This window comes from Lagenorhynchus albirostris, chromosome 12 (genome assembly GCF_949774975.1).
Source record: "Lagenorhynchus albirostris chromosome 12, mLagAlb1.1, whole genome shotgun sequence".
NCBI lineage: Eukaryota > Metazoa > Chordata > Mammalia > Artiodactyla > Delphinidae > Lagenorhynchus > Lagenorhynchus albirostris.
Window position 1 is genome coordinate 41,598,280 of NC_083106.1, and position 24,586 is coordinate 41,622,865.

General features: G+C 37.2%; 1 protein-coding gene across 1 annotated transcript in view; it reads left to right on the forward strand.

The window, feature by feature from the left end:
- CEP85L (centrosomal protein 85 like) overlaps positions 1–24,329 on the forward strand; it is a 155,243-nt gene extending 130,914 nt beyond the window's left edge. The window contains exons 11-13 of the mRNA XM_060167295.1: positions 13,209–13,313; positions 15,393–15,624; positions 19,773–24,329. Coding sequence (XP_060023278.1) covers positions 13,209–13,313; positions 15,393–15,624; positions 19,773–19,936 — 501 coding nt within the window. The 3' untranslated portion in view covers positions 19,937–24,329. The remainder of the gene's footprint in view (positions 1–13,208; positions 13,314–15,392; positions 15,625–19,772) is intronic.
- The last annotated feature ends 257 nt before the right edge of the window (positions 24,330–24,586 follow it).

Sequence of the window (24,586 nt, forward strand, 5' to 3'; positions counted from 1 at the left end):
ATCAAATTTGTTAGAAGTTCGTTTGGCTGATTTGGAGTACTGCATTGTCTTGGGTAGATGCAGGTTATTCTTATAGCTTAAATTTTATGACACAAAAAATAAAATCCCTTGCCATGTTTATTACGTCCAGTTTATAGGCAGTAAAAATAAGGCATTGTTATAGAGTGAAAATGCTATATTTAAAATACAACTATTGAACTTCCCTGGTGGCTCAGTGGTTAAGAATCCGCCTGCCAATGCAGGGGACACAGGTTCGAGCCCTGGTCCAGGAAGATCCACATGCCGCAGAGCAACTAAGCCCGTGCACCACAGCTACTGAGCCTGTGCGCTAAAGCCCGCAAGCCACAACTACTGAAGCTTGCGCACCTAGAGCCCGTGCTTCACAACAAGAGAAGCCACTGCAGTGAGAAGCCCATGCACCACAACAAAGAGTAGCCCCCGGTCGCTGCAACTAGAGAAAGCCCGCGTGCAGCAACGAAGACCCGATGCAGCCAAAAACAAATAAATAAATTTAAAAAAAGAAAATAAAATACATGTAGTTTACTACCTTGCACCAGAACTCAAATAAATACTTACCTGGTTTAGGTCAGTGGCAAGTTTATTGATTCACAACTTTGGAGGTTTGGGGAGAAATCAGTCTTCTACTAGTTATATTGTATTTGTTGTTGAATATAGAAAAAGTTTTACTTCATGTAACAGTATATGCTGATTTTGAAATTGAGTTCAGTGTTATAAAAACACAGATTTATCTACTATTTTGTTCAGCCGTCAAGATGATATTGTTAACTGGCATGAATACCTTGATTAGTAATTGATCCTTTAGAAATATTGCCTTTCCTTATATCCCCGAAACCAGTGTAGCTAAACTGACTTCTCCTCTTACAGGTTTTTCTTCTGTCAATATATATACTATAAAAAGACATTTTGCAGTAGAATGTTTCCCATCATTTCCATAAACATGGCTACAGTCAGAATGTGAATGAGTTCTTCACTGGGCATTATTACCTTCCTTCCTATTTATCCCTCAAAAGGACATTTCACCCATATAACCTTGTTTCCAGTGAGCTGCTATCTTTATGTTATCATTGTAATCTTTTGGCAGAGGAGATACAAAGTAAAAAAGTTTGTTATGTTTACTTGTTTTCTCTAACATGTTAAAAAGTTTTCTCATTAAAAGAATTTACGCATTTAAATGGCCTTTCTGAATTGACAGCTATCAATGAATGATTATAATATTACAAAGTAAGAATGACACTTTTAAAAGTCTTTAAGACTGTTCACTTTTAATGGCATGGTTGGGACCACCAATCTCAAAACTGTGACAGTATGTCCTATTTATAACGCTTCAAGAGAAGGTGTTTCCACAGCCTCAGAAGATTTTATTCCAATTTTTAGCAATCTCTCTTATTAAAGCTTTCATCAAACAGGTTTTTTCAGTAGATATGGTGAGAAAATGGATCGTAATCCAATACAATGTCATACAGGCAGAATATAACTTTTCTTTAACCTAAATAAATATTGATTTAATGTTTTTCATTATTATCGTGTGATTTTATCTCCATTTTTTATGTTATCCTAGTTTTGTAATGTGTCCTGACATGAAGTTCTTTCTTCCCAAAGTTTTTTAATTTTTAAAAATTTTACCTATGTGTAAATGCTTTATATAATGCATGAAAAACTGAAAATTTCTCATCAGAAATCAGTACTAATTTTTGAAAATCCTAACAGCCAAAAATATGTATTCTATCAAAGGAAAAGTAGATTTTTAAAAAATAAGCTTTCTCTCTAGTCTTTGTACTTACAAAGAGAAAAAATCTTTAGTGTATAGGCCTTTTGTGTGCACAGTATAGTTGTTAATTAAAATCTTAGAATAAGATATGTAAAAGGTGACTTTTGAAAAGTCAGTTCTTTGTGTCTGAGGTGGGAAGTTGCAGGAAGGGAGTCAGCTCACTTGAATCATGAAAGAGTATTCTTGAGCCTGTGCTATGAGGGGTCACCAAACCTATATGGATATTCAAAGTACTTGGGTTGCTTTCTAAAATACAGATATCTGGGCCCCATTGTGAGTCTGATGAGTCAGTATCTCTGGGGTGAAGCTTGAAATAATGTATTATTAATAAGTTCTCTAGGCAGTTCTTCCTTATAGCCCAGTAGTAGTCCTAGTCCTAGAGCCTTTAGGAAGTATTGTACAATCCTCAGCTTGCTCATGGGACCACAAGTGGGACTTGACTGGAAAGACTGAGATTTAAGTTTAAAAAAAAGGATTTAATTCTGAGACACTAACCTTAGGTGTGTAATGGCACATTTAAACTCTTTTGGTAGCTCTTGCTTTATAAGCCTGAGAAAATCATGACCTGGAAGAAAAGGAACCCAGGCAAGTGGTGCTTTTTTAATTTTGTGCAGATTTTTTAATAACAGTTTTATTGATATATAGTTCACACACCCTATAGTTCACCCATATAAAGTATACAATTCAGAGGGACTTCCCTGGTGGTCCAGTGGTTAAGACTCCACGCTTCCAACACAGGGAGCTCAGGTTTGATCCCTGGTCGGGGAGCTAAGATCCTGCAAGCCAAGTGGCCAAAAATAAATATACAATTCAGTTATTTTTAGTATATTCACAGATGTATGGAACCAAGACCACAGTCAATTTTAGAGCATTTTTGTCACCTCCAAAAGTAACACCTTTAGCTGTCACTCTCTTAAACCCCATGCCCTCCTCAGCATAAGCAATCACTAATCTACTTCCTGCATTTATAGATTTGCCTGCTCTTAGACATTTTGTATAAATGTAATCTGTGGTCTTTTGTGACTCTTTCTCTGACCACACCAGTTGTTGAGCTCCATTAATTGCCAACACTCTGCTGTTTTCAGCAATGCCCTGTGGCATAAATTGCTTCATAGACTGGTCCATTCTGGCTCCTTTGAAGGACTAGCTTCCTGGGTTAATGTTTGAGATTTTTACTGTTCCCAGGAGTGTTCTTCCCAGCTGTCTCTTTTACTGTTTCCCTCTTGCAAGCTAGCCAGCCTACAGTAGAGCCTGTTGCTCCAGTGAATCTAACACTGTCCTCCCAACTGCCTTTGCCACAATCTCCCGCTATTTTGAGAGTGCCCTTAGGATTGAACTTTATACTCTGTTGCAAAAGAATTCAGTTCCTTTAGGGAGACCTTCAGCGGTCTCTGTTCTGTGGCCTATTTATCCCCAGGCAAAATCTCTGAGCCTAGTCATTGTGGGTGGGAACAATGTCAAGATTCTGAGTGACTCTAGCTGAGTGCTAGTGGAGGGAGGGTGCGCAGCAGCTCTAGGTCTCTCGGCTTGCCTCTTTCAGTGGATACTCCTGCCCCAGAAGCCAACGCAAGGGCAGTCAGGGCCCCAGTATTCTCGTGGCTACACCCCAGGTAAAGCCTTCCTCCCTTGAGGCGGCCTGGGCTCTGAAGAACGGAGCCCCCACCTTTTGGCTGCACTTGCCTGGAACTTAGCATCAGCTACAGATGAGAAGTGCTGACGCCCTGCCCTTCCTAGGAAGACAGCGGTCCAACTAGGAGCTGGGGGAGGGGGAGCCCTCTGTTCTTGGCTGTTCCAGTCTGGAGTTTCCATCTTGCTTAGCTGTGAGAGGGTAGGAATCAAGTGGATTTTGTTTCAAATACCACAGACTTCAGCTCTTCTGAGTTTTAATAGCTTTTCTTGAATATGTTTCTTCATTTGCTTGTATGAACCATTTCCAGAAGCTTTAAATGTGTTATTTTATGGTTTTTCAGCAGTTTCCTTGGGGAGCAGGTCTGAGGAGCTCCTCATGCCATCATGCTGAAAGCAGAGCCCTCAGGGAGATTATTTTTAAAATGATATCAGGTAACAAGGTGATAGTTAAGAAAGGAATTTGAGGTGTACACTATCTTCAATTATTATTAAACAGAAACCTAAAAAATTGCAATTTCTATGGTGCTTGCATATTCCTTAGTTTTACAAATATTTTGAAAATTCTCTTTTATCAGTATGGAAGAATGAGGAAAAGGAGTTTAATATTTGTCTACACTTAGGCCAAAGTGAGAAATAGAACCTCTGTTGCCAAATGCAGAGGTGTCAGAGATGATGCTAGTGATGATATTACCTGTTACAGGAGCAGTTCTTTCTGGTTTATGTTTATTATCTCTAAGCCTCAACAGTAATCTTACAAGGTAAGAAAGAGCATATTTTTATACTTGAAGCTGCTGAGATTTAAAAGGTGTGCCCAAGGTCTCGACAGCTGAGATTCTAATTCTTGTCTGTCTGACTTCAGAGTTTGTGCCTTGGGTGTTAATCCTGGATGTCTCAAAGTGAAAAGTCCCAAGAAAAAGAAAAAAAGATGTTAGTCTGATTTCTTCCTTGTATAAGCCTTAGGGGAGGGAATTGTTTTAAGGGTCTTTTCCTGGAATGAAAGATATTTAAACTGGAGCACACTGGGAAACTAGTCTTCTGCGGAAAGCATCTTATGCTCAGTTACCTAGAAGCACAATTTGGAAATTTTGTCTCCAAAGTGAAATCTTTTAGTACATTACACTCTACAGTGTGGTGGCATTATTTGCTCCTTGAGATGAATAAAATGCCTTTTTTTTCTGATACATTTATTTCAAGAGCTTTTTGCGGTACGCGGGCCTCTCACTGTTGTGGCCTCTCCCGTTGCGGAGCACAGGCTCCGGACGCGCAGGCTCAGCGGCCATGGCTCACGGGCCCAGCCGCTCCGCGGCATGTGGGATCTTCCCGGACCGGGGCACGAACCCGTGTCCCCTGCATCGGCAGGCGGACTCCCAACCACTGCGCCACCAGAGAAGCCCTCAAGAGCTTTATAATGGGTACACTAAGGTCTTTGAACATTCCTTATCCAGTTCAGCACTTAGCACAGTGCCTTGTGCATAAAAGAGGCTCAGTAACTGTTTTGAATGAGTAAACACAGATTCTTACTTAAACAAAACTAGGTGTTAAATAGTTACTTTTTCATATTTTGTCATTTATTCACCAATTCAGGTCATTTAGTAATTGTTAACTGAGTTTCTACCTCGGGCTAGGCACTCTTCTAGGGGATGACTAGTGAAAAGAGACAAAAAAACCTTTTTCCACAAGAAAATTCACCCATAATGCTGAATTTGGAACGGGCTCTTTTTTGTTGTTTTGTGGTGTTGTTGTTGTTGTTGTTTTTAATTTGGGGCCACACCGTGCATCATGTGGGATCTTAGCTCCCCGACCAGAGATTGAACCTGCACTGGTCCACTGGTCTGCCAGGGAAGTCCCTGGAATGGGCTCTTTTTTTCCCCCAGCTTTATTGAAGTATAGCTGACAAATAAAATTGTAAGATATTTAAAGATATCATTTATATCATATATATATATCATATATATATATGATATTTAAAGATATCATTTTAAGATATCATGGTGATTTGAAATAAGAAATGGGCTTTTAAATATTAGTATAAGAAGAAAGGAATTAGTGTTAGTTGCATAAGTATTTTGTACTAGGTAAAAGTAATTTAGGCTTTTTGATTGTAAGCAACAGAACCAATTCAATTTAGCCTAAGCAAAAATAGTAGAATATACTGTATTACAAGAATGCAGAGATATCTGTGGAATCCATAGGTAGGAATGAAGCCTGGCTTCAGGAAGGAAAAGGCTTTGTTGCTGCTCGCATTCCCCTCTGTTTCAGTTCTTTTCTCTCTCTGCAGACTGACTTCCTTTCCTCCTTAACTCATATGGCAGACCATGGCTGTCCCACAGCCCTGAAGTTCTGTAGTTCATTTCCCGCCACCTGCAGAGACTAACTCATAGACTTTGGGTCTCACTTCCTCAGGTTTGGTCAAGTGTTCATTCAGCCTGACCCGGTGAGCTATAACCCAAGAATATAGAATCCCAGTACAAATATGACTACTTATGTATGATTCATGGGATTTGTGAATAGGCAGGCATCCAAAGGTATTGTCTACATATATACCACATAACTTTCACAGTACTTTACAAGGTTGGAAAATCTTTCTGATGAATTTGGAGCCTAGAAAGGTTGGATAACTCACCCATGATTATACAACACATAAGCTGTGCACCCAAAACCTAATTTTGTCTGACTCCAAAATCTTATCTTGTTACCATTAACTCTATACTTTCTTTCTTTCAAACTGTTATAACATTAGTTTCAGGTGTACAGAATAGTGATTTGATATTTTTATATGTTGCAAAATGATCACCACAGTAAGTCTAATAATTAACATCCATCACTACTTAGTAAATTTTTTTTCTTGTGATGAGAACGTTTAAGATCTACTCTCAGCAACTCAAATGTACAATACAGTATTGTTAACCATAGCCACCATGCTGTACATTACGTCCCCAGGACTTATTTTAAAACTGGAAGTTTATACCTTTTGACCCCCTTTGCTCATTCCCTCCCCACTCCCACTCCCTCCCCTCTGGCAACCACACATCTGTTCTCTGTTATCTCTGAGTTGTTTTTTTTTTTAATATTTCACATATAAGTGAAATCATACAGTATGTGTTTCTCTGTCTAATTTATTTCACTTAGCATTATGTGCTCAAGCTCCATCCATGTTGTTGCAAGTGGCAAGATTTCATTCTTTTTATGGCTGAATAATATTCCAGTGTGTGTGTGTGTGTGTGTGTGTGTGTGTGTGTGTGTGTGTGTGTGTGTGTGTATTATATAAAATCACATTTTCCTCATCCATTCGTCCATTGAGGGACACTGAGGTTGCTTCCATGTCTTGGCTATTATAGATAATGCTGCAGTGAACAGTGAGGTGCACATATCTTTTCAAGTTAGTGTTTTCATTTCCGTTGGATAAATTCCCAGAACTGGAGTTGCTGGATCACATGGTAGCTCTGTTTTTAGTTTCCTGAGGAACCTCCATGCTGTTCTCCATAGTGGCTACACCAATTTACATTTCCACCAACAGTGGAAGGGTTTCCTTTTTCTCTACATCCTAGCTAACACTTATGTCTTTTTGATAATAACCACCCTGACAGGTGTGAGGTGATCTCATTGTGGTTTTGATGTACATTTCCCTGATGATTAGTGAAGTTGAGCAACTTTTCATGTGCCTGTTGGCCATTTGAATATCTTCTTTGGAAAAATGTCTATTTAAACTTGTATCCATTTTAAATTGGATTTTTTTTTTCAGCTCTTGAGTTGTATAAATTCTTTATATATTTTGGATATTAACCCCTTATCAGATACATTATTGGCAAATATTATCTACAATTCTGTAGGTTGCCTTTTCATTTTGTTGGTGGTTTCCTTTGCTGTGCAGAAGCTTTTTAGTTTGATATAGCACCCTCCCCTTTTTATATTTTTGATGCCACAGTTTATCTTGTCTATCCATTAACAAATTATTGTAGTTATAGTTCTAGTACTTTTGCCTTTTAACCTTCATAGTAGCTTTATAAGTGATTAACCTACCACCTTTACAACATTGGATTATTCTGAATTTTACAATATATTTACCTTTACTAGTGAGATTTATACTTATCCTGTTACTAATTAGTACCCTTTTGTTTCAGCTTAAAGAGTCCCTTTAACATTTCTTGTGAGGCCAGTCTAGTGGTGATGAACTCCTTCAGCTGTTGCTTGTCTGGAAAACTCTTTATTTCTCCTTCAATTCTGAAGGACAACTTTCCAAGTGGAATGTTACTGGTTGGCAGTTCTTTCCCTCCCCTCCACCCCAGCACTTTGAATATATAGTGCCACATTCTTCTGGCCTGCGAAGTTTCTGCTGAAAAATCTGCTGGTAGCATCATGGGCTTTCCCTTGCATGTAATAAGTTGTTTTTCTCTTGCTGCTTGTAAGATTCTCTCTCTTTAACTGTTGACAGTTTCATTATAATGTGCCTTGCAGTGGGTCTGTTTGGATTCATCTTCTTTGGAACTCTTAGTTTCCTGGATCTGGTTGTCTGTTTCCTTCCCCAGGTTATGGAAGTTTTCAGCCATTACTTCACTTAAGTTCTCTGTCCCTTTCTCTCTTCTTGCTCCTCCTTCTGGAACCCCTATAATGTGAATGTTGGTCTGCCTAATGTCCCATAAGTCCCTCAGACTATCTTCAATCTTTTTTTCTTTTTACTGCTCTCATTGGCTGAGTTTCACTGCCCTGTCTTCAGATGTACTGATCCTTTGTTCTGCCTCATCTAGTCTGCTGTTAAACACCCCCTATTGTATTTTTCAGTTCAGTTATTGTATTCTTCAGCTCTGTGACTTCCATTTGGTACTATCTTATACTGTGTTGAAATTGTCACTTTGTTCTTGCTTTGTTCTCCTTACCTTGGTGAACATGTTTATGACCATTACTTTAAAGTGTTTATCCGGTAAACCACTTTTCTCTTTTATTAAGGTCTTTTTCTGTGGTTTTATCTTATTCTTAAATTTGGAACATATTCATTTTCCTTGACTCTCTGTGTTGGCTTCTATGTACTAGATAAAACAGCTATCTCGCCCAGTCTTGAACGAATGGATGGCCTCGTGTAGGAGATGAACTTTTCTTAACTAGTTTTTAAAAAGGTGTTGAGAGAAAAATATTAAATTTTATTAAAAGAATATAGTCTTCTTATTAATGATTTCTAAATGCCATTATCTTGTTAAGTATGCATGCTCTTTATTGATTGCTATTTCTTATGATAGTAGCACTATTATCTTACCTTTTATGTGTAGTTACATATGCTATTGCAAAAATAGTGTGCTTGTATTAATAAAATCATAACAGTTACTATGAAGCCTTTTGACTGTTCTCAGCAATAAACTTAAAGTGACTGACTTATACCTTGTTTCTAGATAATTGAAATATGTACAGTAAAATGACAATCAAAAGAATTCAGAGGGGGCTTCCCTGGTGGCGCAGTGGTTGAGAGTCCGCCTGCCGATGCAGGGGACACGGGTTCGTGCCCCAGTCTGGGAAGATCCCACATGCCGCGGAGCGGCTGGGCCCGTGAGCCATGGCCGCTGAGCCTGCGCGTCCGGAGCCTGTGCTCCGCAACGGGAGAGGCCACAACAGTGAGAGGCCCGCGTAATGCAAAAAAAAAAAAAAAAAAAAAAAGAATTCAGAGGAACTTGCTTTTTAAGATTTTTTTGGTTGTTTTTGTTGTTTGATTTAACTAGACACAATGAATTTAAGGTCCGTTGCATAAATCCTATTGTAATGTATAGGCAGGTTAGTAGACTAGTATATAAAAATTGGACATATTACCTTATTAGAAACTTTTCCAGTTTATAATCTAAGGATAAGTTTAGTTTCATTTGTGATATTTATGTTAAGGTTTATTTTGAAGACATGTAAATTACTTTCAAAAATATTGTATCATATTCCAGTGAGCAAGATTAAGAGGTACAAACTTGCAGTTACAAAATAAATGAGTCACAGGAGTGAAATGTACAGTGGGGGGAATATAGTCAGTAATATTGTAATAACTTTGTATGGTGGCAGATAATAACTAGATTTATCATGGTGATCATGTTGTCTTGTATAGAAATATCAGATCACTATGTCGTGCGCCTCAAATTAACATAGTGTTGTAGGTCAGTTATACTGCTAAACTACACACACACACACACACACAGTGTCATATTTCAAAAAAGGGGTTTGTTTCTTTCCTAGGATTCTCTATTTATACTTCTCTTGGTGATCTTACCCAGTCTTATGGCTTTAAATATAATGTGTGTGCTCACTACTCCCTAATTTTTATCTCCAGGTCAAAGTGCTCCCCTTATCTTACAATTTGTATATCCAATTGCCTTCTCAATGTCACCACTTGATGTATTAGGCATAACATGTTCAAAACTGAATTTCTTATTCCCCTAAGCCAAAAAATAATAAACCTGCTACACCTTCCATATTTCCCATAGCTATTAATGACAGATCTGCCCTTCCATTTGCTCTGTCTGGAAACCTTAAGACTTACTCTTGACTTCTCTTCTGCCTTACATTTTGTGAGCAAATCCTGTTTTCTTCAAAATATATCTAGCATCTGGCACCTTCTCCCGACCTCCACTGTTGTGCCACTGTTGTGCCACCCTAGTTCAAGCATCCTCATTCTTTATCTGGATTATTTCTTTCTGCTGCTACCCTTGCTTGCCCACAGTGTTTTCTCAGCAACCTGAGTGAGCTGTTAAACAAATATCAGATCACATCATATCTTCTTAGTACCCTTCAGTGGTTCCTCATTTTTTCCTGAGTTAAAAAAGCAAAGTTTGTGGGCTTCCCTGGTGGCGCAGTGGTTGAGAGTCCGCCTGCCGATGCAGAGGACACAGGTTCGTGCCCCGGTCCGGGAAGATCCCACATGCCGCTGAGCGTCTGGGCCCGTGAGCCATGGCCACTGAGCCTGCGCGTCCGGAGCCTGTGCTCCGCAACGGGAGAGGCCACAACAGTGAGAGGCCCGTGTATCGCAAAAAAAAAAAAAAAAAAATCAAAGTTTGTAACATTGGCTTAGAAGAACTTATGCGATCAATTCCCCACCTCGCCTTCCTTCTCTGACTTGATCTCTTACTCTTTTCTGTCATCCTGGCTCTCTTGCTTTTTCTCAAACAGAAAAGAAACCATCCGCCTCAGAGCCTTTGCACTGACTGAAACATACTCTCTAGATACCTATGGGACACAGTCTCTCACCTCCTTCAAGACTTTACTCAGCTGTCACCTTTTTCCATGAGCCCTTATTCTACCCCATTTGAGATTTTAACCCCCCTGCCTCACCACGCCCTATTTATTCTCCAAAGCACGAGGCAAGTCCCAGTGTGTGATGCTACGTAACTTATGTATTTATTATGTTTATTTTCTTTGCTCTTTTCCCTCCTAGTACAAGTTCCACAAGGACCAAGTGTTTTGACTGTTGTGTTCATTGGTGTACCATCCAGTGAACAGATAGTGCTTGGCTGTAATTTCTGCTAAATGAATGATTGTAGGAAGGAATGTGTTTGTGGAACTCTTGTATGGCGTGTGGGGCGGGGTGAGGTTGGTCGCTTGCTGTGTTTCTATGGTAAAACTGCTAACTTCAGTGGCTTTCAAAACACTTCCTCCTAAACTGGGTTTGTGGAGTACATAGAATGCACTGAGTCAGGCACGTCTGGCTTTCCTTCATTGGAGCTGTTTGTATATGCGCCAAAAAATGGTTAGCGTTTCTGGATATTTACATCAAAATAAGAAATGAATTTAAAACCACTTTCAACTGCAAGAATGATTGTGATCAACACCTGTGGATTAGTAACTGAGACTTTAAAAAAATCGTTATTAAACAGGAAATTTAAAGAGAAATTGTAGACATTTAAAAATGATTTCGTTTTTAACTTCAGTAATCCCATTCTAAGCGTAGTAGAGATTCCCCTCACCTTGCTTTTTTCTTAAACTTTAGACATGTGCTTTTTCATACAATTTGGGATAGAGAAGTAATTAATCTTTTAGGTGAAATGTTATTGTCAGACAGCTATAGCACTCACACCTAGTATTATCCTATAAGTTGTACAGCATTTGGTCTTACTAGAATGTGTCTGTGAACTCTTTCTTCTATTAAAGGGCTACTTGATTAGTGCCTTTGAACCTAACCAACATAACACGTTAAGCTTAATGAATTTCCCCAATTCAATTTTCCTTCTTATGACAGACAGCAGTACTACCAGACATTTCTGGTTTATTCTGATGGAGATTACCTTTTTCTTCAGTGATTTAAATTTAGTCTTACACAGTAATGTATTAGTCAGATTTATTAGCTACTTATTAGTCACGTTCAATATGATAAAAATAAAAACCACTATAATCTTCTAAAGAATTATATTACAGCATTGTGAAAATACCTCTCTTGGGTTCTGTTTTCACTGTTAAAATATGAGATTTAGAGTAGTTTATTTGTGGTGCCTTTCTTCTACAATTGTAATAAAATAAACAGTCACAAATCTTAAGAAAATTTAGGATGAATTCTGGATTCTAGCCGAATAATCTTGTCATGCCAGTAAGTATGAGTTTTTAGCTAGATAAATAAATCCCAACATATCATTCAATCAAATGGGTTTTGATTCAGTTACAAAGGAATTTCAATATCCAAAAATATATATTATCAGATAGCCCATGTGACTTTGTACTGTGGAATTGATCTTTGTGGAATGTAAAACAAGTTTTCCCTGGAAGAAAATGTACTTGTTATAGAGCTTGATTCATTTGTATCCAGCTTTTGAGTAATTAAATATAGTATTTTTACAGAGTTTAGCAGACAAATGAAATTAAAAAGCAACAAGGTTGAATACTGTTACTGAGAAAACTGTTTTATATTTAGAGTCTTATCTCAACCCGTGGTGACAGCTATCCTCTCTTATTCCATCCAGAGATAATGTGAGGGAAAAAAAAAAACCTTCACAGTAGATTGTGTGCTATTTAGGTCATCAGCATTCTGAAGTATTTTCAGAGTTGAGACTAAATATAGACCTGAAGCAAAAAATAATGAAATTTCTTCTTTAGTCATGTTTATTGATCTTGTGGTTTAAAAGGGGAAAAGTTGATAGAAAAAAAAATCACTGATAAGTACAGGGTTTATGGCAAGTTCTTTGGTATGTAGCTGAAAATCAGATTTATAAGCTGAAATGACCCAAGCACTCTTAAAATATCCTATATTCTGCTTTGGTATACTCAAGATTATCTCACAATAGTATCATGTCTGAATAATTTTATAATGGAATTAAGAGAGATTAGTTTATCTAAGTCCCATAATCGACCTTTGCCCTGAATTGAACATCATATTCACAGCTTGGAATACTGTACACTGAGAGAGGTTGTTTAGCTGTTTCAAATGATAGAAAACAGGGATAGTCGTACGATCTTATTATCTTGTACCTTATTAATCATAAGAAAAAGGGTTTTTTTAAAATATAGATTTGCTAATACACTCCCAATATATAAACAAAAGTCAATAAAATAAGAACTGTTTGTAATATAGTTGTTAAACAGCAACATTAGATTTAACATGTTTTACCCAGATTAAAAACTGTCTTGGTAAAGATGATATTTTCTCCTTCCTCCCTCCTCCCCTGCTTTGGAATTATCCACTCTAGAAGTAATATGGGTTGATTGAAAAGTGAAGGCATCATCTTCCAAGGGGTGAGGGAGGTCAGAACATCTAAAGTATTCAGAGCCAGTATTCCTGGTTACCTACCTGATTGCATTTTGCTTTAAGCATTAACATGCTTTGCAATTCTCTTTATTCTAGTCTATGCAAGGGAAGCTTTCTAAAGAAAAATTGACTACTCAAAAGATGATGGAAGAGCTGGAAAAGAAAGAAAGAAACCTTCAGAGATTAAGAACATTGCTTGATGTGAGTAAAAGAAATTCAGATAGCTTTCAAGGATGATTCAGTACCTACTTAAGTTAAAGCAAATGCCTATTTTGTACATATTCATAAATCACTTTTTAATTGAAGCCTTGATTTGATGTGCCAGTTAATTAAATCCATTAGGTTTCTTACTAAAATTATAATCTAAAATACAAACTTTTATTTTTCTAATGTCTTAGAAACAATTGCACAAACTTAACTATAGCAAAGTCAAATGGTATACAGAGATTAGATCCTAAAGTCATCAAATGATGCATAAGTTGAATATAAACAAAATTACCCTTGAAAATCCTTAAGGGAAGGTGCAATGTAGACACTTCATCACTGGAACAGGTCACACTTTCTTCATTTAATTATGAGATGAAATACTTGGCTTGCATTTAAGGACATGTTATATAAAAAATGCTTATTTTAGTTTTTGAGTTGTCATCATGACATTTTCCTCTAAATACTTAGGAATGCATCTCCAAAACTTAGGGACAGTTTCCTATATAACCATTTCACCATTGTCACACCCAATAAGAATAATAATTTTCCTTGGCGTTTGATAATACCTAGTCCTATGAAAATTACCCCCTTCTTCCCCAAATGTTTTTTTTTTAACATCTTTATTGGAGTATTATTGCTTTACAATGGTGTGTTAGTTTCCGCTGTATAACAAAGTAAATCAGCTATACATATACATATGTCCCCATATCCCCTCCCTCTTGCTCCCCAAGTGTTTTTTATAGTGGCTGTTGAAACCAGCATTCAAACAAGGACCGTGTGTTGTGTTTCATTTTGTCTTATAAACCTAAAGTTTCTTTCTTCTCCCTGAAGAAACTGGGCATTTTGTCTTACAGACTTGTAAACTTGTCACACCTAGTTTTGTCTGATCATTTCCTCATGGTGTGGTTTATCTTGTTCTCTCCCCCCTGTATTTCTTGTAAGCTAGGAGTTAAAGCTAAAGATATTAGATTCAGTGCAAACATTTTTTGGCACGAATACTTTGTAGGTATTGTTCACATCATCAAATTATACGTGTTTGTTTATCCCACTGTAAGTGTCACAAGTACCCATCTCACTGGGTTAAGGTGGTGACAGACTGATTCTTTCCATTGTAACATTGTAGCCTCTGTAGTCAGCAGTTAATGAGGTTGTTGATACTTAGGCAAGTGTGTGGATGTGCAGTTTGCCAGCAACCTTTCCCTTGATGGTTTTAGCTTACACCAGTGATCATTGTCTGAATCATTAGATGATTAAAACAACAGTAATTTTTTCTAATATCATTCCCTTTACATTTATTAGCTGGCATTTGTCTGTAAAAATTTGTATTTTCCTCATCAACCCAGGCTATTTGGCTTTTCTGAAATACAGTTCCAACTGGAAAGCTAGTTAAACTTACCTTTAATTAGCAGTTTTCAGGATGAGGAGTAAATGGTGATAATTTGGGGAAGAGGTGAGCGTAGCTTTTTCTGAGCATAATAAATCATGAGTTTGTACTGATACTTCCAATTCAAATTTAACAATTCAGAGTTGTTTGGCGTTTTTTTTTTCCTTTGATTTTATATTTTTATTTCTTTTTCTCTTACACTGAAAAGTTTGGTTCCTGTCAACATTAATATAGTAACATATATACTTTTTTCCCAATGTACAAAAAATAGTTTCAGAGTAACTAAATCACTGTGGCTACTAACAATAAAACTGTAGGATGAGGTTTAAGTTTTCTTTGCAGTTCTTTTTGTTCTTGGGATACATATCATAGCAAAATATATACACAACCAAGGTACTTTTTATGTGAGATCATGAGAGACCCCCTAGAAACTGAGGCTGTTTGAATTCACGTTTCCTCTCTCAGGTTTACTCTAGGCCATCAGATGGCACCGTTTCCACTATTTAAATTCTTTTTTGCTCCCTTTTTATTTTTCCTGCTATATGTATGCAGTTAAATTTGGTTAATGGGCATGTAATATTCCACTGTTTTCTTTATAGAATTGGATGAGGGATTGTTAACCTTTATGGCTTTTGAGTACCTTTCCTCTGTTCTAACAACCAGATTTTTGTTTTCTTTATCCATTGCAGAACCAAAGACAAACAGAAGAGACCTGCTCTTTATTGGATCAGGGCCAGGAAGCAGACCAATCCAGGCAGCAGACCATTCTTTCCAAAAGGCCACTATTTGATTTGAGTGTGATTGATCAGCTGTTCAAGGAAATGTCCTATTGTTTGTTGGACTTGAAGGCATTGTGTAGTATTCTTAATCAGCGTGCTCAGGGCAAAGAGCCTAATCTTTCATTATTACTGGGAATCCGATGTAAGTGGCTAATGACTTGTTCTTACTGTATTGCTTAACAATTAGAAATGTGTTTTCATGAATCGGGAACTTCTGACTGCCTTTTCCCTATTTGTTTTTATCTCCTTTCGTACTTAGATTTATATATTTCTGAATCAATCTGTGGGTCTGAATACCTGTTCCTACTTCATTGCTAGAACTTGCCTCATTATGTTTATAGAAATGAGCAGGGTCGTAGTTGATATGGACTGCCACTCAGAAGAATGCCTATAAATGTGCCTGCTAGGAGATGTTTCCTATGCTGATTCTGTTAATATGTGACTGGAATGGTAGTTGGGTGTGATTTCCTGATTACTCTTCTAAAAGTAATGATTCTCTTTGCTTTCATGTAGCAGTTGTATTAAATTAATGACCCAGCCATCAGTCCACTGGTAAAGTATTTGAGAGAAGGTACTCGTAAGCTTTCTTACGTATGTTCTATGGCAACTGTCTAAAGTAAGTGCCAATGCTGTCACATGAGCCAGTTTTCATGGCCCATAGATCTGTTGCCCTTGTGATGCACACCTGCTGGCTTTGTCCCTTCCAATGTGACACCCACTCATTCTGCCTCAGTTCTGCCTTCCTGAACACATAATGGTGAGAACCACCACAAGAATATCCTAGTGTCTCTTCCCGTCTGTGCTAATTTTGCTGGAACACTCAACTTACATGGCTCTAAATTATTATAATATTGACATGTTGGTCTCTTTTTAATATGGAGGAAATGGACTTCAGTAAGGAGATATGAGTGGAGTAAGACCATAGTGTTTATGTACCAACATGTTTGTATTGAGTAATTGCCTAATAATATGGTTAATATGTGACTGAGTGGAGACTAGTTTTGTTTCCAGTTTCATCAAAAAGATTCTGCCGTCTTGCCTCATAGTAGTTATTTTGGCAAACCAAATAATACTCTTTATCGAAGTATCTCACTTGTTAAATGAACCATGTAACTGTACTCAGAGATGTCAGCAGAATTTTCCCCTCCACTTCATAAATGTGAGAACACATATATGAGTGTGGGTATGTAAAAAACACTTTTTTAAAAATATTGAAGTATAAGTTGATTTACAGTGTTGTGTTTTAGTTTATGGTGTACAGAAAAGCAATACAGTTATACATATAAAATATTTATTCTTTTTCATTTTAGCTTATTATAAGACATTGAATATAGTTCCCAGGAAGACCTTATTGTTTATTTTATATATAGTAGTTTGTATCTGCTAATCCCAGACTCCTAGTTTATCCGCCTCCCCTTTTCCTCTCTGGTAATGAAAGGTCTGTCTTCTATGTCTGTGAGTCTGTTTCTGTTTCATAGATACATTCATTTGTGTCGTATTTTAGATTCCACATATAAGTGATATCATATGGTATTTGTCTTTCTCGTTCTGACTTACTTTGCATAGTATGATAATCTCTAGGTCCATCCATGTTGACGCAAGTGGCATTATTTCATTCTTTTTATGGCAGCTCTATTTTTGGCTTTATGAGGAACCTCCATACTGTTCTCCATAGTGGCTGTACCAACTTACATTCCCACCAACAGTGCAAGAGGGTTCCCTTTTCTCCACACCCTCTCCAGCATTTATTGTTTGTAGATTTTTTGATGATGGCCATTCTGACTGGTGTGAGGTTATACCTCATTGTGGTTTTGACTTGCATTTCTCTGGTAGTTAGCGACGTTGAGCATCTTTTCATGTGCCTGTTGGCCATCTGTGTGTCTTCTTTGCAGAATTGTCTATTTAGGTTTTCTGTCCATTTTTTGATTGGGTTGTTTCTTTTTGAAAGACACTTCAATGTTTAAGTATATTCACTCACTCAGGAAACATTTATCAGATGCCTTCTATGGTCCAAGCACTAAGGTGCTGATAATGCAGGTAAGTTGAATACAGCCCTTGCTCACACATTAACCAAAATATTACAGCATTGTGGTAAGTACTGTAATTGAAATGTGATCAGAGGGCAGTGGGAGCACAGGGGGAAAACCACTAAATCTACCTGGGAAGGGCTGTGAAGGCTCCATGGAGGAGCTGGTGTTTGGCTTGAATCTTAAAGGAGGAGAGGTTTGCCAGGTGAACATGGGGTGTTTAGTTAGCAGTGATCTCTTGGAGCAAGAAATAAAAGCTCACACACAAAAGACTAGTTTTCTCCACCATTTTAGAGCTGGTCACCCCTTCAGTTACTTTGTAACCTTCTACATCTGCACTGTCCTGTGTAGCATTTATTACTTTTTCAGTACCAGGATAAGAGCATGCTCCTAATGTGAACAGAAGGGAGACTCAGCACCTCCCCCACACAGTGTACAGCCCTTCCAGTCTTCAAAGTCTAACCCCAGAGCCCTTACCTTATAGGCTGGCATTTGCAAATTTGACCAGCCAACTAATTTCTCAAAAACAATGGAGGTGTTTTGAACCTTTATCTCATCACACCATCAGTTATCTGTTGATACTGTTCACCCCACCCTTCTTAAATATGGGCTACCATGGTTTCCATGACATCATTCTCTAGGCTCCACTTCTACTTTTATGACTGCTCAGCCTCAATCTGTGAAATTCTCCACCACTTAAATACTGGCGGTCGCCCAGGAAACTTTTCTTGTTGGTCTTTTTGTTTCTATTTACTTTCTCTGAGTAATCTTGTACATATCCACTTGTTTGCTGTTTTCTCTACACCTTTGACCCATACAGACATTCATCTCTCACTGCCTAGAATGTCCCTTTTGTCCTGATTGTACTCACCTGTATATTAGGACCAGCAGTTTCACAGGTATCACAGACTCAATATGTTTGAAACAGAACCTACTTTTCTTTCCTCCCTACCCTAAACCCGTTCCTCCTCTCAATAAGTAGAACCACTATCCACCTATCACCCCAACCCAGATTTTGTCCTCCACCCTACTCGTTCCCCCATCTGTGTCCCGTGTCCAGTCCCTGGCCCCTTTCCAAGCTGATTGATAATCGAACTTCTTCATGTCTATGAGTCCCTTCCTACTTGTGACGTTTATTCCTGCTGCCACATCTCCACTGCACTGTTGCCTTAATTCAAGCTTTCGTAGCCCTTCGTCTGGACTGGTTTCTCTGCCAAGCCTTGTGCCCTCCCCACCCCAGTCCATCTTTACATTGCTGCCAGAGCCATCTGTCTAACCTGTGATTCTGATTTCCTAATACCCTCCCTGAGAATAGAGATAAAGGTGGCTCCCACCTGCCTCTCCAGCCTTGTTTCTTGGACCTCCCCTCTCTTAATTTGTGTTCTGCTATTTTAGAGCTGGTTTTCTTGATATTTCTCAATTTCTGTCAGACTGTTTTGTTTTCTGCTTCTGTATACCTTTGTTCATTCTGCTTCCTTGTCCCATTCAGTGAACCTGTCCCCTCTCCAGTGAGGCCTTTTTTTTTCTCTTCTTTGTTATAATGTAGCCTTTGTGTAGTGGCAGGTCACCTGTGGTACCTGACTGAATTTACTTGTTTGTGAAACTGTATTTAAATCATTAAGAATAAGCCACTGTATGCATTATTTTGCTGACCTCAGCACTCAGCATAGTGCCCAGATCATGATTCATGAACAGTGAAACAGTTCAATTAATGTTTGTTATAAATAACAAGTTATCTGACTCTTATGCCTCCAATTAATTAAAAGCTAGCTAACTCAGGGCCTTACCCTCAGTGATTCAGCCACTGGGCAACTAGCTATCAGCCTGATTCAGTTGTTTAGAATCATAGGGTCCCAACCCACACACACACACACACACACACACACACTCGATTGTTAATACTTTGCAATCTGTAAAAATATAAGATAATGCCCCTCACCACACAGTGATTTTCAGATTTTTGTTTCTGAGTTTGAAGAGAGCTGTTAGAGCATGTTCCTTTTTACTTTTGGAATATTGTCATCCATTAAACCTGTTGAATTTGTGTGTTATCACTGTATGAATTTAATGCATTTTAGTTAGCAAAATTTTAAAAGGACCAAGTAGATAAGATGCATTTACTATTGAGTGATGCATAATTTAAACCTGAGCCTGACTTGTATTCAGTATCCAGCATTATATTTACAATGATAATAAGCTGAAAATCCTAAAATGACTTTGTTCCCAAAAAATGTGAGATTTTCTCCATGTTTTATTTCCACAGCAATGAACTGTTCAGCTGAAGAGACTGAGAATGACCACAGCCCAGAAACACTCACTAAAAAACTGTCAGATGTATGCCAGTTACGGAGGGACATAGATGAATTACGGACCACGATATCAGACCGCTATGCTCAGGACATGGGAGACAACTGTGTAACCCAGTGACCAGTGTTGGTCCCACAGCAATAACGACCCATTGTTACATGCTGCTGTGCTAGGTTCTTCACATTTCTTTTAGGAGCCATGATAGAAACTTGCAAGTGACATACGACTTGCACATAAGTATTTTTTTCTGTGGATTTGTTCTGTTGGGGAGGAATTGGGATGTGAGGAAGTATCGAAGGGGCTTATCTAATCAGGAAAAAAATTAAATTACCAGTTGAAAAATATGATAAAATGTATAAGAAAAAAATTTCTGTATTCTCAAACTACTGATTGTAGGACCAAGCTGTGAAGAGTGCCCTTCAGATAAAGGGATAGGATTTCTTTTAATCCTGTAGTTTTGTGTGTGTGTGTGTGTGTGTGTCTGTATGTGTGTGTGTTCACAAAATTATAAAGATTTCTAGGATCAAAGCAAAGCTTCTAAGAAAGGCACACACTGTATTCTTGTGCTGCTTCTTTGTTCATGGAGAAGCTTGTGTTGTACTTGGGGTTTTCAAGGGCTGGCTGAACGAGAGTTGCCACAGCAGGCAAGTGTTCAAATAGTAGTACAGCAGGCGAAACCATCTGTGTTTGAACAATCCCTGTGCTGAGATGGTGAGGTTGTAGGGTTGGGTTGATTTTAGTACTGTAGATAGGTCAGCTGTTTTTCCAGAGTGCTTGTGAATTGCTGAAGAGATGTGAAATTTTGATGTGATGATTTTCCCGTTAGCATTGTAATGTATGTATTACAAGGCAATTTAACGTAATCTGAACTAATTTTAACATGTCCCTTACTATTTACAACTTTTTGTTTATATATTTTATCTATCTATCTATATATCTATATATATATATATCAATGTAAACAAAGCCATATATAATTAATGCAAACCTAAGGCCTCAGATCATTATTGTAAAAGAAAGATTAACAAAATGACTCTGGAACAATAGCTTATTTATCCAAATCTCAAATGTTTACATTTTAACAGTTTTGTATCTGTTTTAAAGTTGAAACTACTTTAAGAAAAAAATCAACCTGTATTCTTTATATCTGAATTATCACTAGCATAAAACAAAATCTAAACCCAGGTGATATTGCAATTCCTTTTGTTAGGTAAAGTACATTAAAAACAGGGTTCTTCATAGAATACAAATTTGGCCAGGTTAGTTCTTCTTCTGGGGTACAGGATATCACTATGAAATGCAACTGACTTTTTTGTAGACATATAATCATTTAAGCTTCCAAATGAGTATTTCCCTGTCTTAACTGGTATTTTGGAAGGACTGTATATTCCATTGCCTTCAGAGCGTTTAAATGTACGTTCTTTTTAATGTACTTAGTTACGGCAGTCATTGTCCTTTACAAGTTGTTTTGATTTATCTCTTGATGCAACCCCAGGTCTCATTTAGGTCAAGACTAAATAACAGGTAGAAGGAATGAGGGATGTTAATCAAGCAGGAGAATATTGTTTGAGGCAAGAGCAGATCACATGTCTGTTTTCTTGCCGGGCTTATATACTGGTATAAAGGCTGCTCCTAGAAAAATATGCTCCTAAAGTTTTCAGCAGTGAGAACATATTTGGGATAAGGCCTTCAAGGAAACTACCCAGGAAGACATTCAGTTCAGAAATTGGCTTATATACAGCTCTCAATAGTTATTTTATAGTTATATTTCAACAATCAGTTATAATACATTGTAAGGACATCAGACTTTCCCTTCCATTCAGTGCCTGAGTCCTCCCTGCCCTTTTAAGCCTTAGGATCTGGGCACTAAGAAATCAGTGCATTGTAGTGATTCTGCATCCCAAGGTCCCTAACCTAATAAGGAAGGACTTAGTCACTAGCAAGAATTTGGCTTTCTCATGTGTTCTTTTGTTTTTGAATGTTGGTGGTTTGAAAACAATCAGGGAGTAGTAAATTTGTACCAAAAATCTGATGCAAAGAATTCTGCCTTATAAAAATTAAGATCTGTAAAAATGGCCCTTTACAGTAAAGTAGGTAATAGCATCTGAAATAGATAAACCACAAGTGTAGCACACAACACTTTTACATCCTCTTTGAATAGAATCCCCTCCCCCACACCCCAGCCTCCATAATTTTGAAAGTAAAGGTACCCTAAAATAATAGTGATAATGGGCAAATAATCACTGATTTGGGTCACTAGATTTTTAAATGTATATGTTTGGGGGGTTTATGGTTAGTATTGTTGTTTAAACAAACTTTTGATCGTTTGTTTTGATCACTGTAGATACTTTGTTTTCTGGCTTAGTTGGGATTAAGTAATTTATATTTTTAAAAAATAAGTTAGCTTTCTAAAACTTACAGAATTTGACTTAGTTCACGTATCTTGAGGTTAAAACAAATTTAACCTAGTAGAAAATTAACTAACTACTGCTGATGTATTTCAGTTTCCAAAATGTATGCTCCACATAAAAAGGGGATTTAAGATGTGATAGTGTAAGTATAACCCTGAAGTACAGAATGTAATCTCTTGGAGTCTGGGTTTTGAAAAGGGGCCTAGATAATAAGTAGACAGACTTGGAGGGAATTTGGGGGGAAATAAAACTAGTAGTATTCTAATTTGTCAGTATTTAATTTTGATTTTGATTTTTCAGAAAATTCCCCTTTCCCAAGACAACCTTTTGTGTTAGAATAGTAAGAATATCAGTATCTCATTAAAAACAAAGATTTTACTGTTAGGCTAGGTAAGATGGGCAAATAGAAACACTATAGTATCTTGTCCTAGTTTGAACTAGGATATTCTTGGAAGTTATTACAGTGATTGTATGTCTGAGGTGAAAATTAACCTAAGTTTTAAAGTAAATCTGTTTGAAATTTTGCTGAAGTATTGACTAGGTAAGCCATGCCTGAATTAAATAAATAAATAAATAAGTGTGGCCCCTTTTTGTATTTGAAATAGGATTCGGTATTTAATGTTAACAGTATTTTATTTTAGTGGAATTTGTTTTTTGGTCATGGCAATTTATTAAACTGAATTAGACTTCTTCCAGTAGCCTGTTAGAGACAAGCTCAAGAGCTGGAAAGTGTTGCTAAAATGGATATTGTACATTTCTGACTCACTAATGAGCTTCTAAATTAATTCTGTCATAGTTCAAGACTTATTAATACGATTCTCTTAGAGGGCATTTTTAAAGGAACTACTTTATTGGGAAAATGTTCTTTCAGTATCACTAATAGTTCATTGAATAATACAGTAGCTGAGAACTTGGACTATATTTTTACATCACACAGTTCAGCTCAGGCACATCTTCAGTTTGGATTATTGGCATTCTCTTATGCAGCTTTCTATCACTGTAGATATGTAATTACAGAAATAAGCAATTCTCATAACCATGCTCACTCAGACTGTGTCATTTGAAACTGCCAGTAGCTAGAGCTCTCAGAGCCAAAGTTAATTCATTTTGTTTCCATTTTTGACAGTTTTTTTTCCCAGTGTTCACAAAACATAAAATTTCTAGCTTCACCCCAAAATGTCATGGTGAAAATTGCTACATGATAATGTTCTACATTTAATCATGAAGAGGGAAAGGTTTTGGATATTTGGATATTTTTCTTTTTTAAAAGAAGTATTGAGTGTATAAAGAATGTAGTTTCAAATCAATAAGTCATTAACAACACTGTTACAGCTGCATACAGAGAGAACCTTTTGTGCCTTTTTGCCTGCAGTAAGCATTCATTTCTATTTTACGTGAGCTGTAAGAATGTTGATGATTATTGCACCTTGTTCTTCTGTAAATAGACTTGATTAGGATTTTTTTTTCCTTTTTTTTAAAGCAAGGAGCAGTTTTTCGTTACTAGGTAGATACCTTAGTAAACATGAGGGGAGGTATCAGATATATGTCTTTGGAGCCCAGCCTTTTCCCTGTTTAGTGAGCAGGAAGCTCCTTTGGATTATAGTCATTTGTGTGTATATGTGTACATATATGTATAAATAGTTATTTAAATATGTAAACATAAAATTCAGCATCACATTGGTGTGATGACAAGAAGTAGTAAGGTGCTAGGTGGTTATATTAAAAGCACAGCAGAGTGTATAATCAGTCACTATGACTGGTGGTTTTTGTAAACTAGGTTCAGTTTTTGAACCACCCAGAATACCTCATGTGTAAATACAATGGTCATGACTTAATTGAAATACAGTTATTGTAAGAAGAATGTGAAGCCACTGGTTGGCTTATGCCTTCTGATCTATCATCCTTGCCTCTTTTTTTGTAAAGGGGTTGTTTTTTTGTTTTTGCTTTTTAATAGGGTTTACAGCTAGAATTTTGAATGCCAAAGTTCTATTTATTAAATAAAAGAAGTTTTCAATGTTAATGGCTAAGTATTTTTCCACTGGACTATTGTTTGTTGATGTTGGAATTTGTATTAACAGAGAAATAAATTTTTTTATAAAAGATTTATGTCTACCAAGTGCCTAATGTTATTATAAAAATGTATTTGAAATTTCAGACTCTCTGAATTCTCAATAAGAATATGCTCTCTGAATTCTCAATAAGAATATCTCAATAAGAATATGCTCAATAAGACTTGACTTTTTAAAGTTTTCTTTAAATACGCAAGAGAAAATCTTACTAGATCGGGGACACTTCTGCCTTCTACGTCTATCTTACAGTTTCTTTGCAGTCATCAAAAAGCTTTTTCTCAGGGCCTTCC